The sequence below is a fragment of the Phoca vitulina genome, unplaced genomic scaffold, assembly GCF_004348235.1.
Source record: "Phoca vitulina isolate PV1807 unplaced genomic scaffold, GSC_HSeal_1.0 scaffold41, whole genome shotgun sequence".
Lineage (NCBI taxonomy): Eukaryota > Metazoa > Chordata > Mammalia > Carnivora > Phocidae > Phoca > Phoca vitulina.
The window spans coordinates 2316229-2333372 of NW_022589744.1; the positions used below are offsets into that span (position 1 = coordinate 2316229).

The 17144-nt window shown below is 47.0% G+C and overlaps 3 protein-coding genes across 4 annotated transcripts in view; all 3 read left to right on the forward strand.

The window, feature by feature from the left end:
- The window catches only part of DCAF7 (DDB1 and CUL4 associated factor 7), a 32030-nt gene extending 25876 nt beyond the window's left edge, over nt 1-6154 (forward strand). Inside the window, exons 7-8 of one of the 2 annotated variants that reach the window (XR_004302417.1) lie at nt 1149-1386; nt 5987-6154. Coding sequence is in view for 1 of the 2 variants with exons in the window: in XM_032429515.1 (XP_032285406.1) it covers nt 1149-1321 (173 nt within the window). In the remaining variant the exon portion in view is untranslated. Of the gene's footprint in view, nt 1-1148 lie in introns of both variants that reach the window. The other variant, XM_032429515.1, reaches the window with a different exon arrangement.
- A 3825-nt stretch (nt 6155-9979) lies between these two features.
- On the forward strand, nt 9980-15150 carry LOC116647834 (translational activator of cytochrome c oxidase 1). The gene is made up of 5 exons (XM_032429389.1): nt 9980-10457; nt 11874-11980; nt 13356-13483; nt 13993-14170; nt 14476-15150. The coding sequence occupies exons 1-5, from the start codon at nt 10175-10177 to the stop codon at nt 14674-14676; spliced, it is 897 nt and encodes a 298-aa protein (XP_032285280.1). The 5' UTR covers nt 9980-10174; the 3' UTR covers nt 14677-15150.
- MAP3K3 (mitogen-activated protein kinase kinase kinase 3) overlaps nt 14083-17144 on the forward strand; it is a 73855-nt gene continuing 70793 nt past the window's right edge. Inside the window, exon 1 of the mRNA XM_032429384.1 lies at nt 14083-14170. The gene's annotated coding sequence lies outside the window, so the exon portion shown is untranslated. The remainder of the gene's footprint in view (nt 14171-17144) is intronic.

The window sequence follows — 17144 nt, forward strand, 5'->3', positions numbered from 1 at the left end:
AGTGGCTGCCTTTGTGCGGCTCACTGCTGGGCACACAGTACCTGTCCCGAGTCCCTTCAGTTGAAGGAGCTATGGCTGAAGAATGTGCTTGGTTGAGAGTGGCACTGAGGACAAAGAACTTAGTGCTCTAGATGTGCTGAGTGTTGCACACAGCTCCCCGGAGCCCCTGACAGAGGTGGTCCCTGGGAAGGGCATCTTGCACCTCGCCTGGGTTATATGGCCGTGGCACGAGGCTGGTGTTGCCCACACGAGCCTGCCTGGCATGTTAGGCTCCTCAAATCTCCTGTGTGTCAGAGATAGGTTTTCACATCAGGATGGGCTGATGGGATCAGGGGACACTGTGGTATTGAAGGTCATTGCCTTTTTATTTTTCTTCTCTTAAATTAAGAACTTATTGTTTTGATTATAAAAGTAAATGACCACATTACAGATCACTTACCAACTAGGGAAAAGCAAATATAACTCATAACTTTGCCATCCTCATAGTACCACTGTTCTCATTTTGATATATTTTCTTCCAGTCCTTTTTCATGTGCTTATGTATTTTTTTTAAGGTGATTGCCTTCTTTCTGGTATTTCCCAGGGCAAAGAAGGTAGCTTTTCTAGGGAAGATTGTTTTTAATAGCACATGTCCACTCAGCACTTCATCTCATCTGTGTAACACCTCATCGAAGTATAAAAGTTCATGAAATAGGGTAAAATCCCATTAAGTTGAATCATCAGAAAGGGATCTTTAAGTGCTCAAGTACTTTAAGTGGCTGCAAATGACATGTTTGGGGATCATTTTTGTATCCTGTGGTCCTTTCCTGATGCCTGCCCCGGGTGAGAGGTGCCCGTCTAGGTCCCGTCCTGCCATCCTAGCTCTGCCGCAGTGACCGGGGCCCTGGGGCACATCAGAGGCCTTGCTCTGAGTGCTGGCTCTGCTGTTCACGGGTTGCACAGCTCTGGGGCTCGGGACAAGGGCCTGAACATTTCTGAGTCTCAGTTTCTTCATCTATAAAACGGGGGCTTGAAATCAAACCTCCCTGGCTGGGATCTTGGTGAGCAAATGCTTTGTGAACTGTGATCCCTCCACCCTCCCCAAATGCAGGGGCCATTTTCCTCCTTGCCCAAGTTGTGACCTTGCTGCTGGCTTTCTCTGTCACTAGCGGATGATCACCAGGCTCTCATCTGGGACATCCAGCAAATGCCCCGGGCCATCGAGGACCCTATCCTGGCCTACACAGCTGAAGGAGAGATCAACAACGTGCAGTGGGCGTCCACCCAGCCCGACTGGATTGCCATCTGCTACAACAACTGCCTGGAAATACTCCGAGTGTAGCATTGGCGGCGCCTTGCCCACGAGGCGGGGGCTTGTGTGTTTCCTGCCTCTGCCCCATCCCCAAAGTAAGAAGAAGCGTGTTTCTGGTGGCCAGTATGTGTCTCACTGCTTTGCATCACTGTTAGCAGAAGCTGCTCTAGGAGTTCCTGGCCAGTCGTCCCATCGCCGTCTGCGCCAGGCTCAGTGCTAGTGTGGCGCCTCCTCAGCCCAGGGCCGAGTTTTACAATTTTCTCTCCCTTTCTCTTCTCCTCTGGTTCCTCCATTAAACTTTTCTGTATATTTGTTTGTCAGCTGTTGTGTTAGTGAGCACTGCAGGCACTGGCTATGTTTGCACTCCTCTGCCCCAGGTGTCTCTTACCTGTCTGCTGCCCGAGGCGGCAATCTGTGTCTGTGTCCTGTTAGCACTTACGTGGGAACAAATACCAATTTGGAGTTGTCTTTCCTCCTATTATCAATGTCTTTAACAAATTTCAACTTTGTATATTTTTTACCTATCAGGCTAATTTTTTTACGAAAAGAACTTTACTCTTCCCGGTTTCTTCCTTTGTCTCATAGTCCACCCCATTAGCACTTCCTCTCTTCCCTCAGTGCCTGGATCTAGCACTGGGCCTTCGACCCCATGAGCAGTTTGCCTTCTTGAATCACTGCCTGACTGCAACGTACCTGACCAGGAGTCCCAGACCGCCTCGGTGCTCTGAAGTCGGCCAGTTCTCTCACCTGTTCTCAGCCCGGCTCTTCTCAAGGGCATTCTGGGCTCCCAGACAGACACGTGAAGCCTTCTGTTACTTCCTGAAGTACCTCTGTCCGACCCCACTGGGACCTGCTGGCCATGTGGTAGAGCTGAGAGAGACAGCGTGTCTGACTTGAAGGGAATGGTTTCAGAAAAGCTGAGCTTAGAGTGCATTTCCAGTACCTAGTTTCCGATTCGGTGTTTCCCTCCAGATGTAAGTCCCAGGCCATTTTCTTTCACGTCTTGAATGATATGCAAGCACAGTCTGTAAGCTGAACTTTGGTATCTCGATTTGGTTGGTTTACTGTGACTGATGGTTGGCCACTCTTTGAGTGAGAGAGTCCTGCTTGAAAGGCACATAGTCTGTGTGTCTAATCCTGAACAAGATCTTCTTTAGATATGGGAGACTGTCAGCTCCTGGAAGGAGTGGATTAATAGCCTGTGATAATCCCAGGCCGTCAAATAAATAGATAGCTGCAGGGCCAGCCAGTTAAGGTGCACCTGTCACCACCCTCCCACCCCATCCCCCACCCCACCCCCACCATTAGGTGCTGAGCAGTATTGGACTTGCAGGCTGCAGTGTTTGTTTCCGTTACATGAGTGAGTTCCATGGAGAGGGCTTGTGTGTGATTCCGGTGGTAGATGAGTCTTTGGGCAGGCAGGGTTTGGGACATGCTCAGAGTCTAGGGGGACTTTGGTCTAGCATGTTCTGCCATAGGTTTTTGAGCCCCTCTGAGTTGTGCAGCTGTTGAGTAGGAGAGTAGCAGACCTTAAGGCTGGTGGTTTTGTCCACTTGGGTTCTCACCTGCTCTTGAGAAACAAAACAGTTTTGTTCTCCTGGGCCCTTAAACTCTTTTGGTTGAGTCTCCTTTTCCAGAGCAGATGTATTTTTAATCTCCAAAGTCACAGCTCTTTGCTTTACTACACAGGCACTTGTCCAAAGAAAAAGGCTCTTTTCTTAGCGTATCTCCCCTTCTACTTTTTCACTTTCTTACTCTGATTTTGAGGCTCTTTAGCTGGCCATCCACTTGAGGTTGACTTTCCTTCATTTACTACCAGATTTGCACTGTGTCATTCAGCGGTGTAAAGTGAGCAGTTCTTGATCAGAACCCTCCTCTGCTTGTAATTCTTATTTGCTGGTTCCAGGGTCCTTCTCTTAAGGGTAGCAAGTCTAAGTTGATGGTTGCTTGCTCTAGGAGGCCATCAGGTCCTTCCCCTGGGGAAGGGTCTGAGATGGAGGTCAGAGTGTAGGAGGGGCTGGTCGTCCTGGGGCAGGGCTTAACTGCACTGAGTTCTAAGTTAAGATTCCTTTCCTGATCTGCACTTAAACGTGGTCTGCATGGTGAGATTTGTCAACTGGAACTGGAAAACAATCAGGAGAAAAAATTAGTCTGTAGTAATTAGAATGTATTTGCATAAAGTTGCTACTTCTCTGGAAACCAGCAACTTTTGGTGTTTTTTTTTTTTTTTCCTTGCCCTGTGGGCTCCCAGACCTCTCACCCCTCCCTAGGTCCTGCAGTGCGGTCCTCCTCCTGCTGGCATCGACCTGGGGCCCAGGTGAGACTCCCCAGTCTCCCTGAGCAAACACACACACACTCACAGTTGCTGAGATGCCGGTATTTTGAAGTCCCAGCTCCCTTTCCCTCCGTTTCCACCATAGGCCAGGTGGCCTCATGGCTGAGGAGGGGATTTCTATTGTCTCAAGACTGAGAAAGCCTCTTAGCCAGGCATGCTCCAGGAAGCAGAGATCTGTTGTAGTTTCAAAAGCAAGTGTCTGTTTAATTTGTTCAGGTTTTCAGATTGCCACCCAGAGAGAATGGGCGGGAGGCTCTGGATCTGCTCTCCTTAAGTGTGAGAAGAGCAGTGGCCAGGGCTTCCCTGGAAAGGCCACAGGGCAGCATGTCTGGGCTCTGGCTCTCCTGGCGGTGGCCCTTCCATATGCTCCTACCCCCTGGGCCGAAGCTGCCTTTGTTTTCCTTGTCTGCTCTGAGGGGACGGAGAGGTGCTGAATAAATTCGGCTTCAGGTTCCTCATCAGAGAGTTGGTGAATGGGTACAAGTCCTTCAGGGGCTTGAGTATTTATACCCAAAAGAGTTGGAACCCTCACCTTCTAGGGAGGAATGGAGCTGCAAGTCGAGGACTTGAAGAGGGAAGATATTTGATCACTGGGTGAGAATTTCTTATCAGAACCAGGATCAGCTCTCAAAGAACCAGTTAAGATTTGGGAAAAAAACAGAAAAAATTGAGACTCCTACAAGGTTTTGATGATAGTTTTGGCTGAAATTTTCGGAGGAGATTTGCGATGTGGGAGAAAATCCATGGTAAGTGTTTCTTTAGATCAAGGGAGAAGATATTAGAGGGCATGAAAGGTCTGGGGTGGCCATGGAATGAGGCTGTGCACACAGCCCGTGTCAGCCGTTTTGGACCATCCGTCAAGTATCTGTGACACTGGCTAACTGTGGGGACAGGATGGCAGCTCGGGCAGGGAGCCCCTTCCTGCAGCACTGAGCTATGGGTGATGTTCGGTGGCAACAGTCCACAGGTGGTGGGCGTCCCGTGGCCATTCCTCATCATGGCTCTCCTTGGTTGTAGGCTTGTACAGAGCAGAGGTTGTAAACAGTCCTGCCGATTTTCCTCCCCTCCCTTTTCTTTTCTCTTCCTCTGGCCTTGCCCCCGTAGAACTTTCTCCCTGCTGCAGCCTGGGCCTCAAGTCGGAGGCGGTAAAGACAGGTGGGAGCTGCAGGGTTTACCACACCTGGGAGGGCCATCCCCAGTTTGAGAATGTGGCAGCTTCTTTGCCTGCCTGGCTTGGAGTAAGGGAGACTACTCAAGTAGACGCCTCTCTCAACGCAGATGCTTCCCTTTACTCTCTGCACTCCAGGATGAGGAAGGAAGGTCATGCCTGGCACTTAAGTTGGGATTTCCAAGGGAGGAGAGCTGAGCTGAGCTGAGCATCACTGTGAGCCCTGGACGAGGCTTTCCGTACTGGCTGGGCCAGCTGCCCCCAGCGTCTCCTGTTGCAGAGCCTTGCCCACCTCTCCCACCTGCACCCTCTTCTCCCACCATTGTCTTTGCCGCTGGCTCTCAGAGTTAAAGGTGTGGCTACACAGTGCGGGCCCTGTCCTCTCAGGCTACTTTGTGGGTATTATTTTTTAAGTTTGGAAACGTGCAGGTGCCCTCCCAAAGAGGCTTGGACTGGTGTATCAAACCAGAAACAAATAAGCTAGTGAAAGTATGAACTCAAGAAGAAAGGTGTTGGCAGTCTTTGTAATAGCTAGAAAACTTACAAGGACCCACCTTTAGGACAACCCAGTGACTATGGACTTGTGGTGTCTGCCGTTTAAGAGAAATGCTCTCGCCTGGGGTTGGTTGTGGTAATCCAGTGTGCAACGAGACTTGTTGAGCTACAGCTTTGACTCGCTTGAGTTGAGTATGAATCACTTGCTTGGGTTCCTGTGTATTTTATGACCCTGTCAGTGACTTCCCCCCCTCCTCCCCCGAGTGTGAACTTGTAGCATGATTGTACAAACCTCTGTGTAGAAAACGGAGATTCCTTGTTCTCTGAGATGTTAAGCTCTAGCCAATCAATTTCTGTCCCCTCTAGCCTAGTACGTCTGAACTTCATTTCTTGTTACATATTTAAACTTTTCCTCTATACTCTAGGTTTTGTGACCTCCCATGGTCAGGTGGAGAGGAAGCTGCCCCCTACGGAACTGTACTATCACCCGTTTTTCTTTTTAAAATATTATTATCACAGGACTGATTGTACACAGGGCTTGTAATAAAATGTTAACACTGTGCTGTGAAACCATAATGGTAAATCTCCATTGAAGGCGACTTCAAAGGCACCTGAAAGTGGAGTGTTACATCTATGACTTTATTTCTTGCTTCCTGAGTATATTAAACCTAATTTTCACCCTTTCATTCTGTTTCAGCCTCCTGTATAAGAAGTACCGTATTTTCTGCCCATCATACTTTGTAATAAAACTTGAACATGTATAGATTGACTGAATTTCTTCTTGTGATGAATTCAGTTCTTCCCATTCTGCCACTGTGGTCATGTTCCAGAGATACTGGCTGGGGGCCGAGAGTCCACCCCAGCCCATCTCACTATCTGACAGCCAGAGTCATCCCTTTTAATAAAACACAGAGCACCTATTCTGTGCCAGGGGCCATGACCCTCAAGTTGCTTGCAGTCTCCCAGATAAACAATTCCCGGCAATGTTGTACAATACGGGTGTGTTTAGGCTTACTGGTTGCCCTGAGGAGGAGGTGATCCCCTACGTCTGGGTAGGAGCCAGAGGAGGTCAGGGAAAACTTCACAAGACAAGGGATGTTCAAGCTGAGTTTTGAAGGCTGAGTAGGAGTTCTCTGGGAATAGGGAAAGATATTTAAAGCAGAGAGAACATCCATGTACAATGCTATAGAGGCAAGAAAGAATATGGCCATATTCAGAGAATTATAAGTTGTGGGGTTTTGAATGGGGAATGATGGGGAGTGTGACTAGAGAGGTAAGCAGGAGCCAGATCAGGCAGAGTCTTTTGTATGAGACTTTGGAAAACTCACACAGAGGGAAGTCATGCTCAGAATTGCACTTTAGGAGTCAGGGAAGAAAATGCCTGAGTAGGGGGTGAAACAGGGAGGCAGTTCACTTATTGTAATAGGACGAGAAGAAGTAAAAGCCTGACCTAAAGCAGGAGCAGGAGGGGAGGAGAGGACGGGGCATAACTGAAGAGATTTAAGAGACAGGGTAGTCAGGATGCAGTAAACTACTGACTCTGAAGGATGACAAACGATAACTCCCAGACCCTGTGTGTTTGGACACCAGGTTCTGATGACTGGCTAGGGTTTCCAAGTCCAAGCCAGTTTCCTCAGCCTACGCCCCAGCGTGGTAAGATGGAGGAGTGCCTGTCCCCACTGCTATTCAAATGCTCTAAGTCCTGGTTGAATACTCCCTCCGTTTATTTTTATTTTCATTCTGGATTCACATTTAGTCATTTCAAGGGAAGAGAAGGGCAAATTGTGACGGATTCTGTGAGCCAGTATTCGGCAAGTAACTGCCATTGTGTCAGAAGCATTGAGCTGGGGGTGGCAGTAGGTCTGGGGAAAAGTATGTCCTCTAAGAGTTTATGGGGCACCTGGCCGGCTCCGTCAGTAGAGCACGCGACCCTTAATCTCAGGGCTGTGAGTTCAAGCCCCACATTGGGTTGAAGCCTACTTTTAAAACAAACAAAAAACCACTTTCAAGAGTTTAGACTCTACGTGGCCAAATGAGCACCTGCTGGCTCTGTTAGAACTGTGCTATATGGTCAACAACATGTATGGGAAATAGGAGATTCCTGTTTTAAGGGGAGCTCTGGGAGAGTCGTACCGGCGGTATTCATCTTGCTAGCCTGGGCTAAGCTGCAGTAACCAACCCCCACATCGCAGAGACTGAACACAACAAAATTTTATTTTTTGCTTATGTGAAGTCCTTTCGAGTTTGGTCAGCTACATCATCCAGAACTTGTGGCCTCCAAGGTTGCTTAGAAGGGGAAACTATGTTAGGAATAGTTTTGCCCATATCTGCCAAATTTAGTAACATGATTCCAACCTAACTGCAAGGACATTTAAGAAAGACAGTCTGCCTGTACGCCTAGGAAGAGGAAATAAAGTGGCGGATAAATAGTTCTGTCTCTGCCACACCCATCAAATTAGCCACCAAGCCCATTGTTAATGATTTCAATGATCCTGAAAACCAGGCTCTAGAGATGGTTCAGTCATCTGTGAATTTATCTTGAATATTAGCTTAGACAGAAAGTAAAATTCTGCCCTGCTGTTCCTCACAGACACATAAAACCAGTTGCAAAGTTAACAGGAAACAATATTTCTTCCAAGCACACCTGCAACTTAAAAGTGTTATAAAATTCCCTTCTCTGAGTGACTGCTTTTCTTTTTTTTAATTCACTGAGAAACTTTGTTCTCTAAAATCAGAGACTCCTGTTTGAAATTCTATCTGGGAGAATGAAGACTTATAGTCTTGCTTGGAGAATCTAAGTCACTCTTGACAGAGAAGCAGCCTTGATTTCCAACCCAGGTATAGAACTTCAGAGCAGGTGTTTCTGAACATGGCACTCCCCATTTAGCTTTGAGGTTTGCACAGAAACTGAGCTCGGTCTGCTTTGCAGTCCAGAGCTGATGTTGACCCACTTCTCATACAGCTCTGTGTTCCGTTGAGCCTATCAAACTCTATTTCATTGAAATTTCACCTAACCTCCACCTTTCCCCACAATCCTATAATAATTATCTTTTCCTTTGGTGAGACACCCCACCATCCTTCTGGTGTGGAGTTTTCCTTGTTGGACTGAGTCCGTAGCCTGACTTTGTTGAACTACAGGTTTGCCCTGGTAGACTTAGGCTGCTTGGACTAGGGCACTCTCAGACTTTACTTTGGCCTTCATGCTAATTTGTGCTTATAAATTCCCTTAATTTTCTTTTTGCTATTCAAAGTTACATATTAAACTATATTTTTAAATGACAAAACAGTAATACTATATATGAATAGCTAGTAAGCACATGAAAAGATCTTTGACATCACTAGTCATGAGGGAAATACGAATCAAAAGCACAATGAGATATCACTTTATACTCACTAGTGGCAACAGCTATAGTAAAAAAGAGGTAAGTTGGCAAGGATGTGGAGAAAAGTGGAAACCTCATGCATTGCTGGTGGGAACATAAAATAATGCAACTGTTTTGGGAAACAGTCTGGCAGTTCCTTTCAAAAGATTAAACTGAGTTACTACACAACCCATCAATTCCACTTCTAGGTATATAAAGAGAAACAAAAACATGTCTATACGAAAACTTGTATTTGAATGTTCATGACAATATTATAATAGTCAAAAGGTGGAAAAAATCCAAGTGTCCATCAACTGATGAATGGATAAATAAAACATTGTAGCTTCATGGCATTATTGATATTATTTGGCAATAAAAGAGGAATGAAGTACTGATACATGCTCTATCAATGAACCCTGAAAACATCATGCTAAGTGAAAGAAGCCAGTCACAAAGGACCACATATTGTATGATTCTATTCATGTGAAATGTCCAGAATAGGCAAACCCATAGAGGAAGAAGTAAATTGGTAGTATCTTAGGACTGAGGAAATTGGGGGAAAATGGAGAATGACTGCTAATGGATACAGGGTTTCTTTTTGGGGTGACTAAAATGTAAAATTGATTATGGTGATGGTAACACAAATCTCTGAATACATATACTAAAAACCATTATACACTTTAAATTGGTGACTTGTATGACATGTGAATTATTTCAATAAAGCTGTTACTAAAAAACAAAAAAACAACTATGCTGGACACAGGGGTCCCGTCCTGCTCTCAAAGAATTTAATATTGTGGCGGAGACAAACATTTTTAGATAAGTGCTAAGGTGCAGGCGAGTATGAAGGATCATGTGAGCACAAAGTAGGGCATCTGAGCCCAACAGGAGAATTAGGGGATGTTTTCCTCTGGTGGAAAATGATGTCCGAACTGAATCTTGAAGGAAAAACAAAATTTAGCGAGGCGAAGTGAAGTGGAACAAGGATCAGCAAAGCCCCAGGTTTGTGCTGAATACAGGAACTTGGAAAAGTACAAGAGCAATCTGATGTTTCTAATACGGCAAAGTACAAGGAGGAGAGTGCCGAGCCCATCACAAAATAGCTTGGATGATAACAACAATAATAAATTCCTAAGTGAACTATTAGTTAAAGCTAAAAATTTGAGTTGGACTCTAATAAAAGTCGCCCCCACCTCGGCCCCGGCTCTGCACAGGTGCGAGAAAGCAGCAAGTACCGTGCGGCGGAACGGATCTTTCGGGCGGTGGGGGCGCGTTTCCGGAACGGACCGGGGAAAGGAAGTGCGCTACATTATCTAAGGCACCCGCGCCCGGCTTCCGCGGGTTTGGTATTGGGACGGTCGCGTCCGGGCTACCCGGGGCTGGCCTGAGCCCTTGGGTCTCTGGTGACGCGTAGAGGCGGCCGCAGGCTCAGGACCTGCTCGTTTCCGCCTCGGACGCCACGGGCTGACCTTGGCCGCTGCTCGTTGGCTGTTCTTGCTGACCTTGGTCCAGGGTCGGAGCCGATGGCAGCTTGGGCCGCCGTCAGCCTGAGCAGGGTCGCTGCCCGGTGCTTGCCGGGGGCGCGAGGCCCCGGGGTCCGGGCGGCTCTTCCGCCCACCCTCGCGGCTTCCCAGCCTGAGCCCACGGGCTGTACCCCCGCTCTGGGCAGGACGCTGCACCTCACCGCGGCGGTCCCCGCCGGGCACAACAAGTGGTCCAAAGTCCGGCATATCAAGGGTCCCAAGGACGCCGAAAGGAGTCGCATCTTCTCCAAGCTCTGTTTGAGCATCCGCCTGGCAGTTAAAGGTAAGTCACCCGCTGCTGCCCTCTCTGCGCCCACAGCTAAACCAGCCCCCCCCCCCCCAACCTTGGTCCTTCATATCCTTTTCTTTCCCTAATTCCCACTTCATAAACGCTCAGGGCACCTACCTACATTGTATGTCTCCACTCACCTTTCCAGATGCTGAGCACCGGCCTGTGTGGCAGGGAGTTGCTCTTAGGATGATAATGGTAAAAGTGACTTCATTCTAGTGCGTAGCCGGGTACTTCATGGAAACAGACCCTAAGAGTAAGGTCACATGTGTATCTTGCCTGAAGAGACAAATCAAGCCTCTAGTCCCCTCTGGTAGCACATAGGCTGTGGCAGGGGCATGGAGTAAATCTATTACTGGCCCAGTCTCAGTTTGCTTCATTAGGGTTTCCTAAGAAGAGGCATTTACTGGAAGGTAAGTTTGCAACCTTGTCTTTTTCAATTGTGTAGCCACTGCAAGAGGACTTTTTTGTTTTTGTATTTAGTGTCAGATACCTGTAGGAGTGGAGAAAAAAGTCCTGTAAAAATCATGGACTTTGAGGTCAAGAAGACTTGGTTTCTGTCACTTACTAACTGTATGACCTTGAGCAAATGCTTAACCTTGCTGAGTTTCAGTTTCCTTCTGTAAAACTCGGATAGTACCCACCGTATGGTCGTTTCTGGCACATAATAGGCACTCAGTAAATACTAATTTACCCCTAGAACTCATGCCTGATAATTCTCTTGGCTTCCTTCTAAATTCTTGATAACTGAGTGAGATCAACACTATTGAGTGTTTGTTATATGCACTGGTAACACAGAATAATGAGGTATAGCCCCTACCCTGAGAGACAGCATGATTACCTGCTGTCATACGAGCATTTCAATAACTACACACAAAATAGTAGAGTCACAGCAAGGGGTATTAATAAGTCCAGGAAATGTTGGTACCATTTTCATCCCTTACCTCTTCCTCTGATGCAAAGTGGTATTTGCTGAAACCTAGCAGAAAGATATCCATCATTAAAGAGTGAATTAGAGGGGCACCTGGGTGGCTCAGTCGTTAAGCATCTGCCTTCGGCTCAGGTCATGATCCCAGGGTCCTGGGATCGAGCCCCGCATCGGGCTCCCTGCTCCGCGGGAAGCCTGCTTCTCCCTCTCCCACTCCCCCTGCTTGTGTTCCCTCTCTCGCTGTGTCTCTCTCTGTCAAATAAATAAAATCTTAAAAAAAAAATAAAGAGTGAATTAGAAACTTCTTTTCCAAAATACTTCTCCATATTCCATTTAAACACTGAATAAATATTCTAAATTAACTGAGAGCCAAGTGGTGACTTGCTGCTTTTTTGGCTGGGGGTGGGTAGAATGGCAGAAATCCCTTCTTTCTCCCCGGCTATAATGAGATGTGTTCACTCACTCTTTTCTCTCTATCTCAGAAGGAGGCCCCAATCCTGAGCACAACAGCAGTCTGGCCAACATCTTAGAGGTGTGTCGCAGCAAGCACATGCCCAAGTCAACGATTGAGGCATCGCTGAAAATGGGGGTGTGTCCTCAGTTTGACTTCTTGTTATTGATCACAGCCCTCCAGGGCCCATGTCTGGAAGGCCACCAAACACTCCTTAGATTATCAAGAGAGACGGGTAGCATTGTGGTTGATACCCTCAATACAGAGCCTTCTGGTGGCTCTCTGACCTTGGACATTGGTTATGGGCGTACAATCAGGAATAGGATGAATAGACAATGTACAGAACCAGACGGCCTAGGACTACTCAGCCAAAGTGTGAGGAGATGAGGTAGAAAGAAGGGGCTACAATGTGGGGAATGTTAGATTGAGGAAGGGTGTGTTTTTCAGGTATTTATGCCCTAAAGGAGAAGAGCCAGTAGAAAGGGAGACGGGACATTAGTGATGGTGGGAGGGGCAGGGTTAGAGCCCAGTAATGGGAACTGTCTTTGAGCCCAGGTGAGAGGACACCTCTTCCTCTGGGACAGTAGGAAGGATTTGAAGAAGTGATAAGCATCTTAATAGCTAATAATTATTGAGTGCTTACTCTAGGCCAACCACTTTGAAAGAACTTTGTATGCATTATCTCACTGAATCCTCAAAACAACCTTAAGTGGAAACTGAGACACAGAAAGATTAGGTGACCAAGTCCCATGGAAAATGACAGGCTTGAAACCAGACAGACTCTAGAACCTGTTCTCTAACCATTATACATACACATGCCTTCATGTGGGCTTTGGTGCGGATAAAGTGGAAGTAGAGGATTTCTCCCCACCTGCTGATCTTTTATTTCCTTTGTGAAAGAAGAAGGAAGAAATTGTCATTTGAGAGTTCCTGGAAAGGCAGCGGTGCTGGGAGAGAGTGGTGAAGGTCAGATGTGTGGGCAAGGGATGAGTGGAGGCAGCACGGGAGGTCCAATGAGACTGGTCACTAGACCTTTGATGAATTGTTTGAATTTTGTGGCCATGCTATTTTCAGTGGTTCTTAATGATAGGGCCCAGGTGTGCTATTTCCTAAAGCGATACTCAGCACCCCAGGCATAGGAGACTTCACAGGTGGTTTCATGCGGGTTGGGTGTAGGAGGATGAGTCTTGGTAGGAGTGTGGGGGGTGGTGTGTGTGTTAGATGTGGGATTCAGCTGGGACAGGGAGGAAATGAAACTAGGAGATGACTGATTGTTCAGAGACCAGAGAAACAGACTCCCTTCCCAGTAAGGGGCCGTACTTGTAATTACTTCAAAAGTTGGTCCCAAAGGGCCACTTCTCAGAGGTGGGGGGGGGGGGCGGCGACAATAAAGATTTGAGACCCTAAGCTGTACCCCAGAGTGCCCATCCCATGGAGTCAGTATCTGTGTTCTGGGCTGGGGTGCAAGAGGGAATTGGGAAACAGGAAAATGTGCTCATGTTGTTTATTGCAGAAAACCAAGGATGTTTATTTGCTGTATGAGGGCCGAGGCCCTGGTGGCTCTTCTCTGCTCATTGAGGCATTATCTAACAGTGGCTCCAAGTGCTATTCAGACATCAGACATATCCTGAACAAGAATGGGTAGGTGTAGGTCTGGGGAGAGTGGAAGGGTATGAAGCCTTGAGGTTCCAATTCTTTGCAAGGAAAGTACAGTTGTTCCTGGTGGTGTTTCAAGTTGTAAGCATACTTCATCCTTAGCAGAATCCAAATGGGATCATTTATTTTCCCTTAATTCGTTCTGTACTAGGCAGGACCCAGAAGACTTGTTCATCAGGTGGAGAAGAGGCCCTTTGTCCCATTTTTCCCTTCTATAGCCATATGATGTCCAGGTCTTAAAATGTAGCACCAAGACTGGAATCTTAAATGATGAGCAACGTCTTTGCATCCACTAAACTGCAATCAGGGCAGAAAGAAGGGGATGGGAATATGTTTGGATTTTTCCCTTGCCTGGTGGTAGCTGCATATTCTCCTTCAGAAGTATGTATGTCTATATTCCAAAGGCTGGGTGAGAAATAGAGTGATTAGAATGCGGTGCTATGTGGGGCTGAGGTCTACAGGCATTCAGTCTGGCGTGTTTCCTTTCCTTTGAGGGGAATGATGGCTGATGGAGCTCGCCACTGTTTTGACAAAAAGGGGGTGATCGTGGTTGGAGTGGAGGACAGAGAGAAGAAAGCTGTGAACCTAGAGCATGCCCTGGAGCTGGCAATCGAAGCAGGAGCTGAAGATGTCAAGGAAACTGAAGACGAAGAGGAAAAGAACATTTTTAAAGTGAGTATGAAGCTTGACGTTTGGTGGACTTTTGAGAGGGTCCTAATAGATGCATTAAGGCGTGCTTCTTTCTGTTTCTTCTTTCTCATGCGCTGGGGTACAAGTGACATAAAGAGTTCACGTATTGCATAAGCATTTATTAAGCAAATACTAGATAGGGCTTACTCAGGACTACTAGAAGGATTCAGAACTCTGAAAAAACACAGTGATTCATACAGTAGTTCCATTCAGGTTTTGCAGAGTTCTGACTGGCTTTATTCTGCTATCTCCTGGCCCCTCACCTCTTGACCTTATTTTGTCCCTAGTTTATTTGTGATGCCTCTTCACTGCATCAAGTGAGGAAGAAGCTGGACTCCCTGGGCTTGTGTTCGGTGTCCTGTTCACTAGAATTCATCCCCAACACAAAGGTGCAGCTGGCTGACCCCGACCTGGAGCAGGCCGCCCTTCTCATCCAGGCTCTTGGCAGCCATGACGACGTGATCCAGGTCTATGACAACATTGAGTAACCAGGCTCTATGTGCCCCCGGGGGCCTTCTTAGGCAACTGGCAGGTCATTCTGGAGGACAGGCCTCTGCAGCGACTCTGAGACTGAAGCAGATTGGAGGCCTAGCAGGTTAGGAGGCATAAAACCAAGACCTTTGGCAGCTTTGTGGCCAAGGGAATCACCATCTCCGTGGGGCCTCTTTGTCAGCTCTGCTGGTGTCTCAGAGCCCTCCTGGCTGCAGGGTGGAGCCAGCCGGCTAACCAGACTCTGATCTTAGGAAGTTGGCCCTTGTGGGCATGGCAGGTGCCCTGAGGGCCCTTGTACTAGAAACTGCTCTTAAATAATGTGACTGATCTGAGTTGCTATACTCCTGTTGTGTGGCTCTTGAGTTTTCCTGGGTTTTTATCCAGCTGTTGGGATGCTCTTGACTTCCTTTGAAGTCTATAGGTTTAGTTTCACTACTCCAGTCCCAGGCCTTTTTTTTTTTTTTTTTTTTTTGACCAGAGAAATGTAGCTCTCTACAGGCACCACTCTGTGCTCTAATGCTGGTCTGGTGGCCTAAAGCTGTCATTAATCATGCAAATAGTATTTGTCAAACACCTGCGTACCAGGAACTGCACTTAACCAGGAGCACAAGCTGTTCAGTTGGTGCCCTGTGTTAGATCCTGCTCTAAGACATAGGACCTCAGAGGTCAGACACAGGACTGCTGTCTGCTGGAACTACCCTAGGGCAGTGTGAACTGCTGTGCATGCATCCTTGTTCTCTTCTTGGGGCCTCTGTGCCCTCCTTCTGCCAGACAGCTTAAGGCTCTATCTAACACAGTAGGAAATCAAGTGCCAATGATAAGGGACTCCCAGGCCCTGCTTCACCCAGGCCCCATGTGTTCTGAGATTGGTCAGAGCAGACCTGTCAGCAGACTGGACTGCTCTCAGGAAAGGCTACGCCAAGCTGGCTTTGAAAGCTACTTGATCGCCAGAATGCCCGCCCTAGTTCCTTTTCATCCCTGCTGCCAAATGATGCGGCACGGAACTGGAGAGGAAATGAGAGTAGAAGGAGGGTGAAGGACTGAGTCAGAGCCTAGCCAGCTGGGAAAGAGGACCCTTCGTACCTTTGGCTCCTAAGTGTCACTTTTGGGTTTAGAGAGACCAGGAGTGCCAGTCACCTGTGCAGGGGCCTGTCACACATGTCAGGCCTGGAGTGGCTTTTTGATCATTTATTCTCCCTTAATTCGTTCTGTACTAGGCAGGACCCAGAAGACTTGTTCATCAGGTGGAGAAGGGGCCCTTTGTCCCATTTTTCCCTTCTATAACCATATGATGTCCAGGTCTTAAAATGTAGCACCAAGACTGGAATCTTAAATGATGAGCAACGTCTTTGCATCCACTAAACTGCAATCAGGGCAGAAAGAAGGGGATGGGGATATGTTTGGATTTTTCCCTTGCCTGGTGGTAGCTACATAATCTCCTTCAGAAGTATGTATGTCTATATTCCAAAGGCTGGGTGAGAAATGGCTTTTTTTTTTTTTTTTAAAGATTTTATTTATTTATTTGAGACAGAGAGAATGAGAGAGAGAGAGCACATGAGAGGGAGGAGGGTCAGAGGGAGAAGCAGACTCCCCGCCGAGCAGGGAGCCCGATGCAGGACTCGATCCAGGGACTCCAGGATCATGACCTGAGCCGAAGGCAGTCGCTCAACCAACTGAGCCACCCAGGCGCCCGAGAAATGGCTTTTTGATCCCTGTTACTCACCTACTCATAAGTCGTGTAAGCCAGTTCTGAGATCAGAGTAATTTTCCTGAAGGAGCTTCAGGTAAATGAGGAGAACAAAAACCAAATTGGCTGGCTATAAATAATAACTTCAGCTTCTAGAAAAACAGATTACTAATTCCATGATGACTTTAACAGTTGGAGAGCAAAGGCTAAGGAAAGAAAAACCAATGAAATAACCCACAAAATGCCAAAGCATATCTCTTATACCTAATTTCATAATCATGATACCACCTGGCATTCTTTAGTTTTTTTTTTTAAGATTTATTTATTTGTGAGCGAGAGAGCAGGGGGAGGGGCAGAGGGAGAGAGAGAGAATCCCAAGCAGGCTCCACACTCAGCACTGAGCCCAACGCAGGGTTCGATCTTATGACCCTGAGATCATGACCTGAGCTGAAATCAAGAGTTGGATGCTTAACCAACTGAGCCACCCAGGTGCCCCACATTCTTTAGTTTTTAAAGGAGATAACTCATCCAAATAGTGCACTTCAAAGTTTAAGTGCTGCTTTGTAATTTATAAGATACTTTTACATGTTATTTATTTTATTTTCACAGCAAACCTATAAAATAATCAGGCCAAGTATTTTATGCACAGATGGTCTCATAGCCAAGCAGGTGAGAATAGGTCTAATACTACACCTTACATTGATAGACCTTGGTTTATAAAAATAGCTGTTTTGTAAATGTTTAATATAATTATAATTTGGAAGAATCTGATAATTT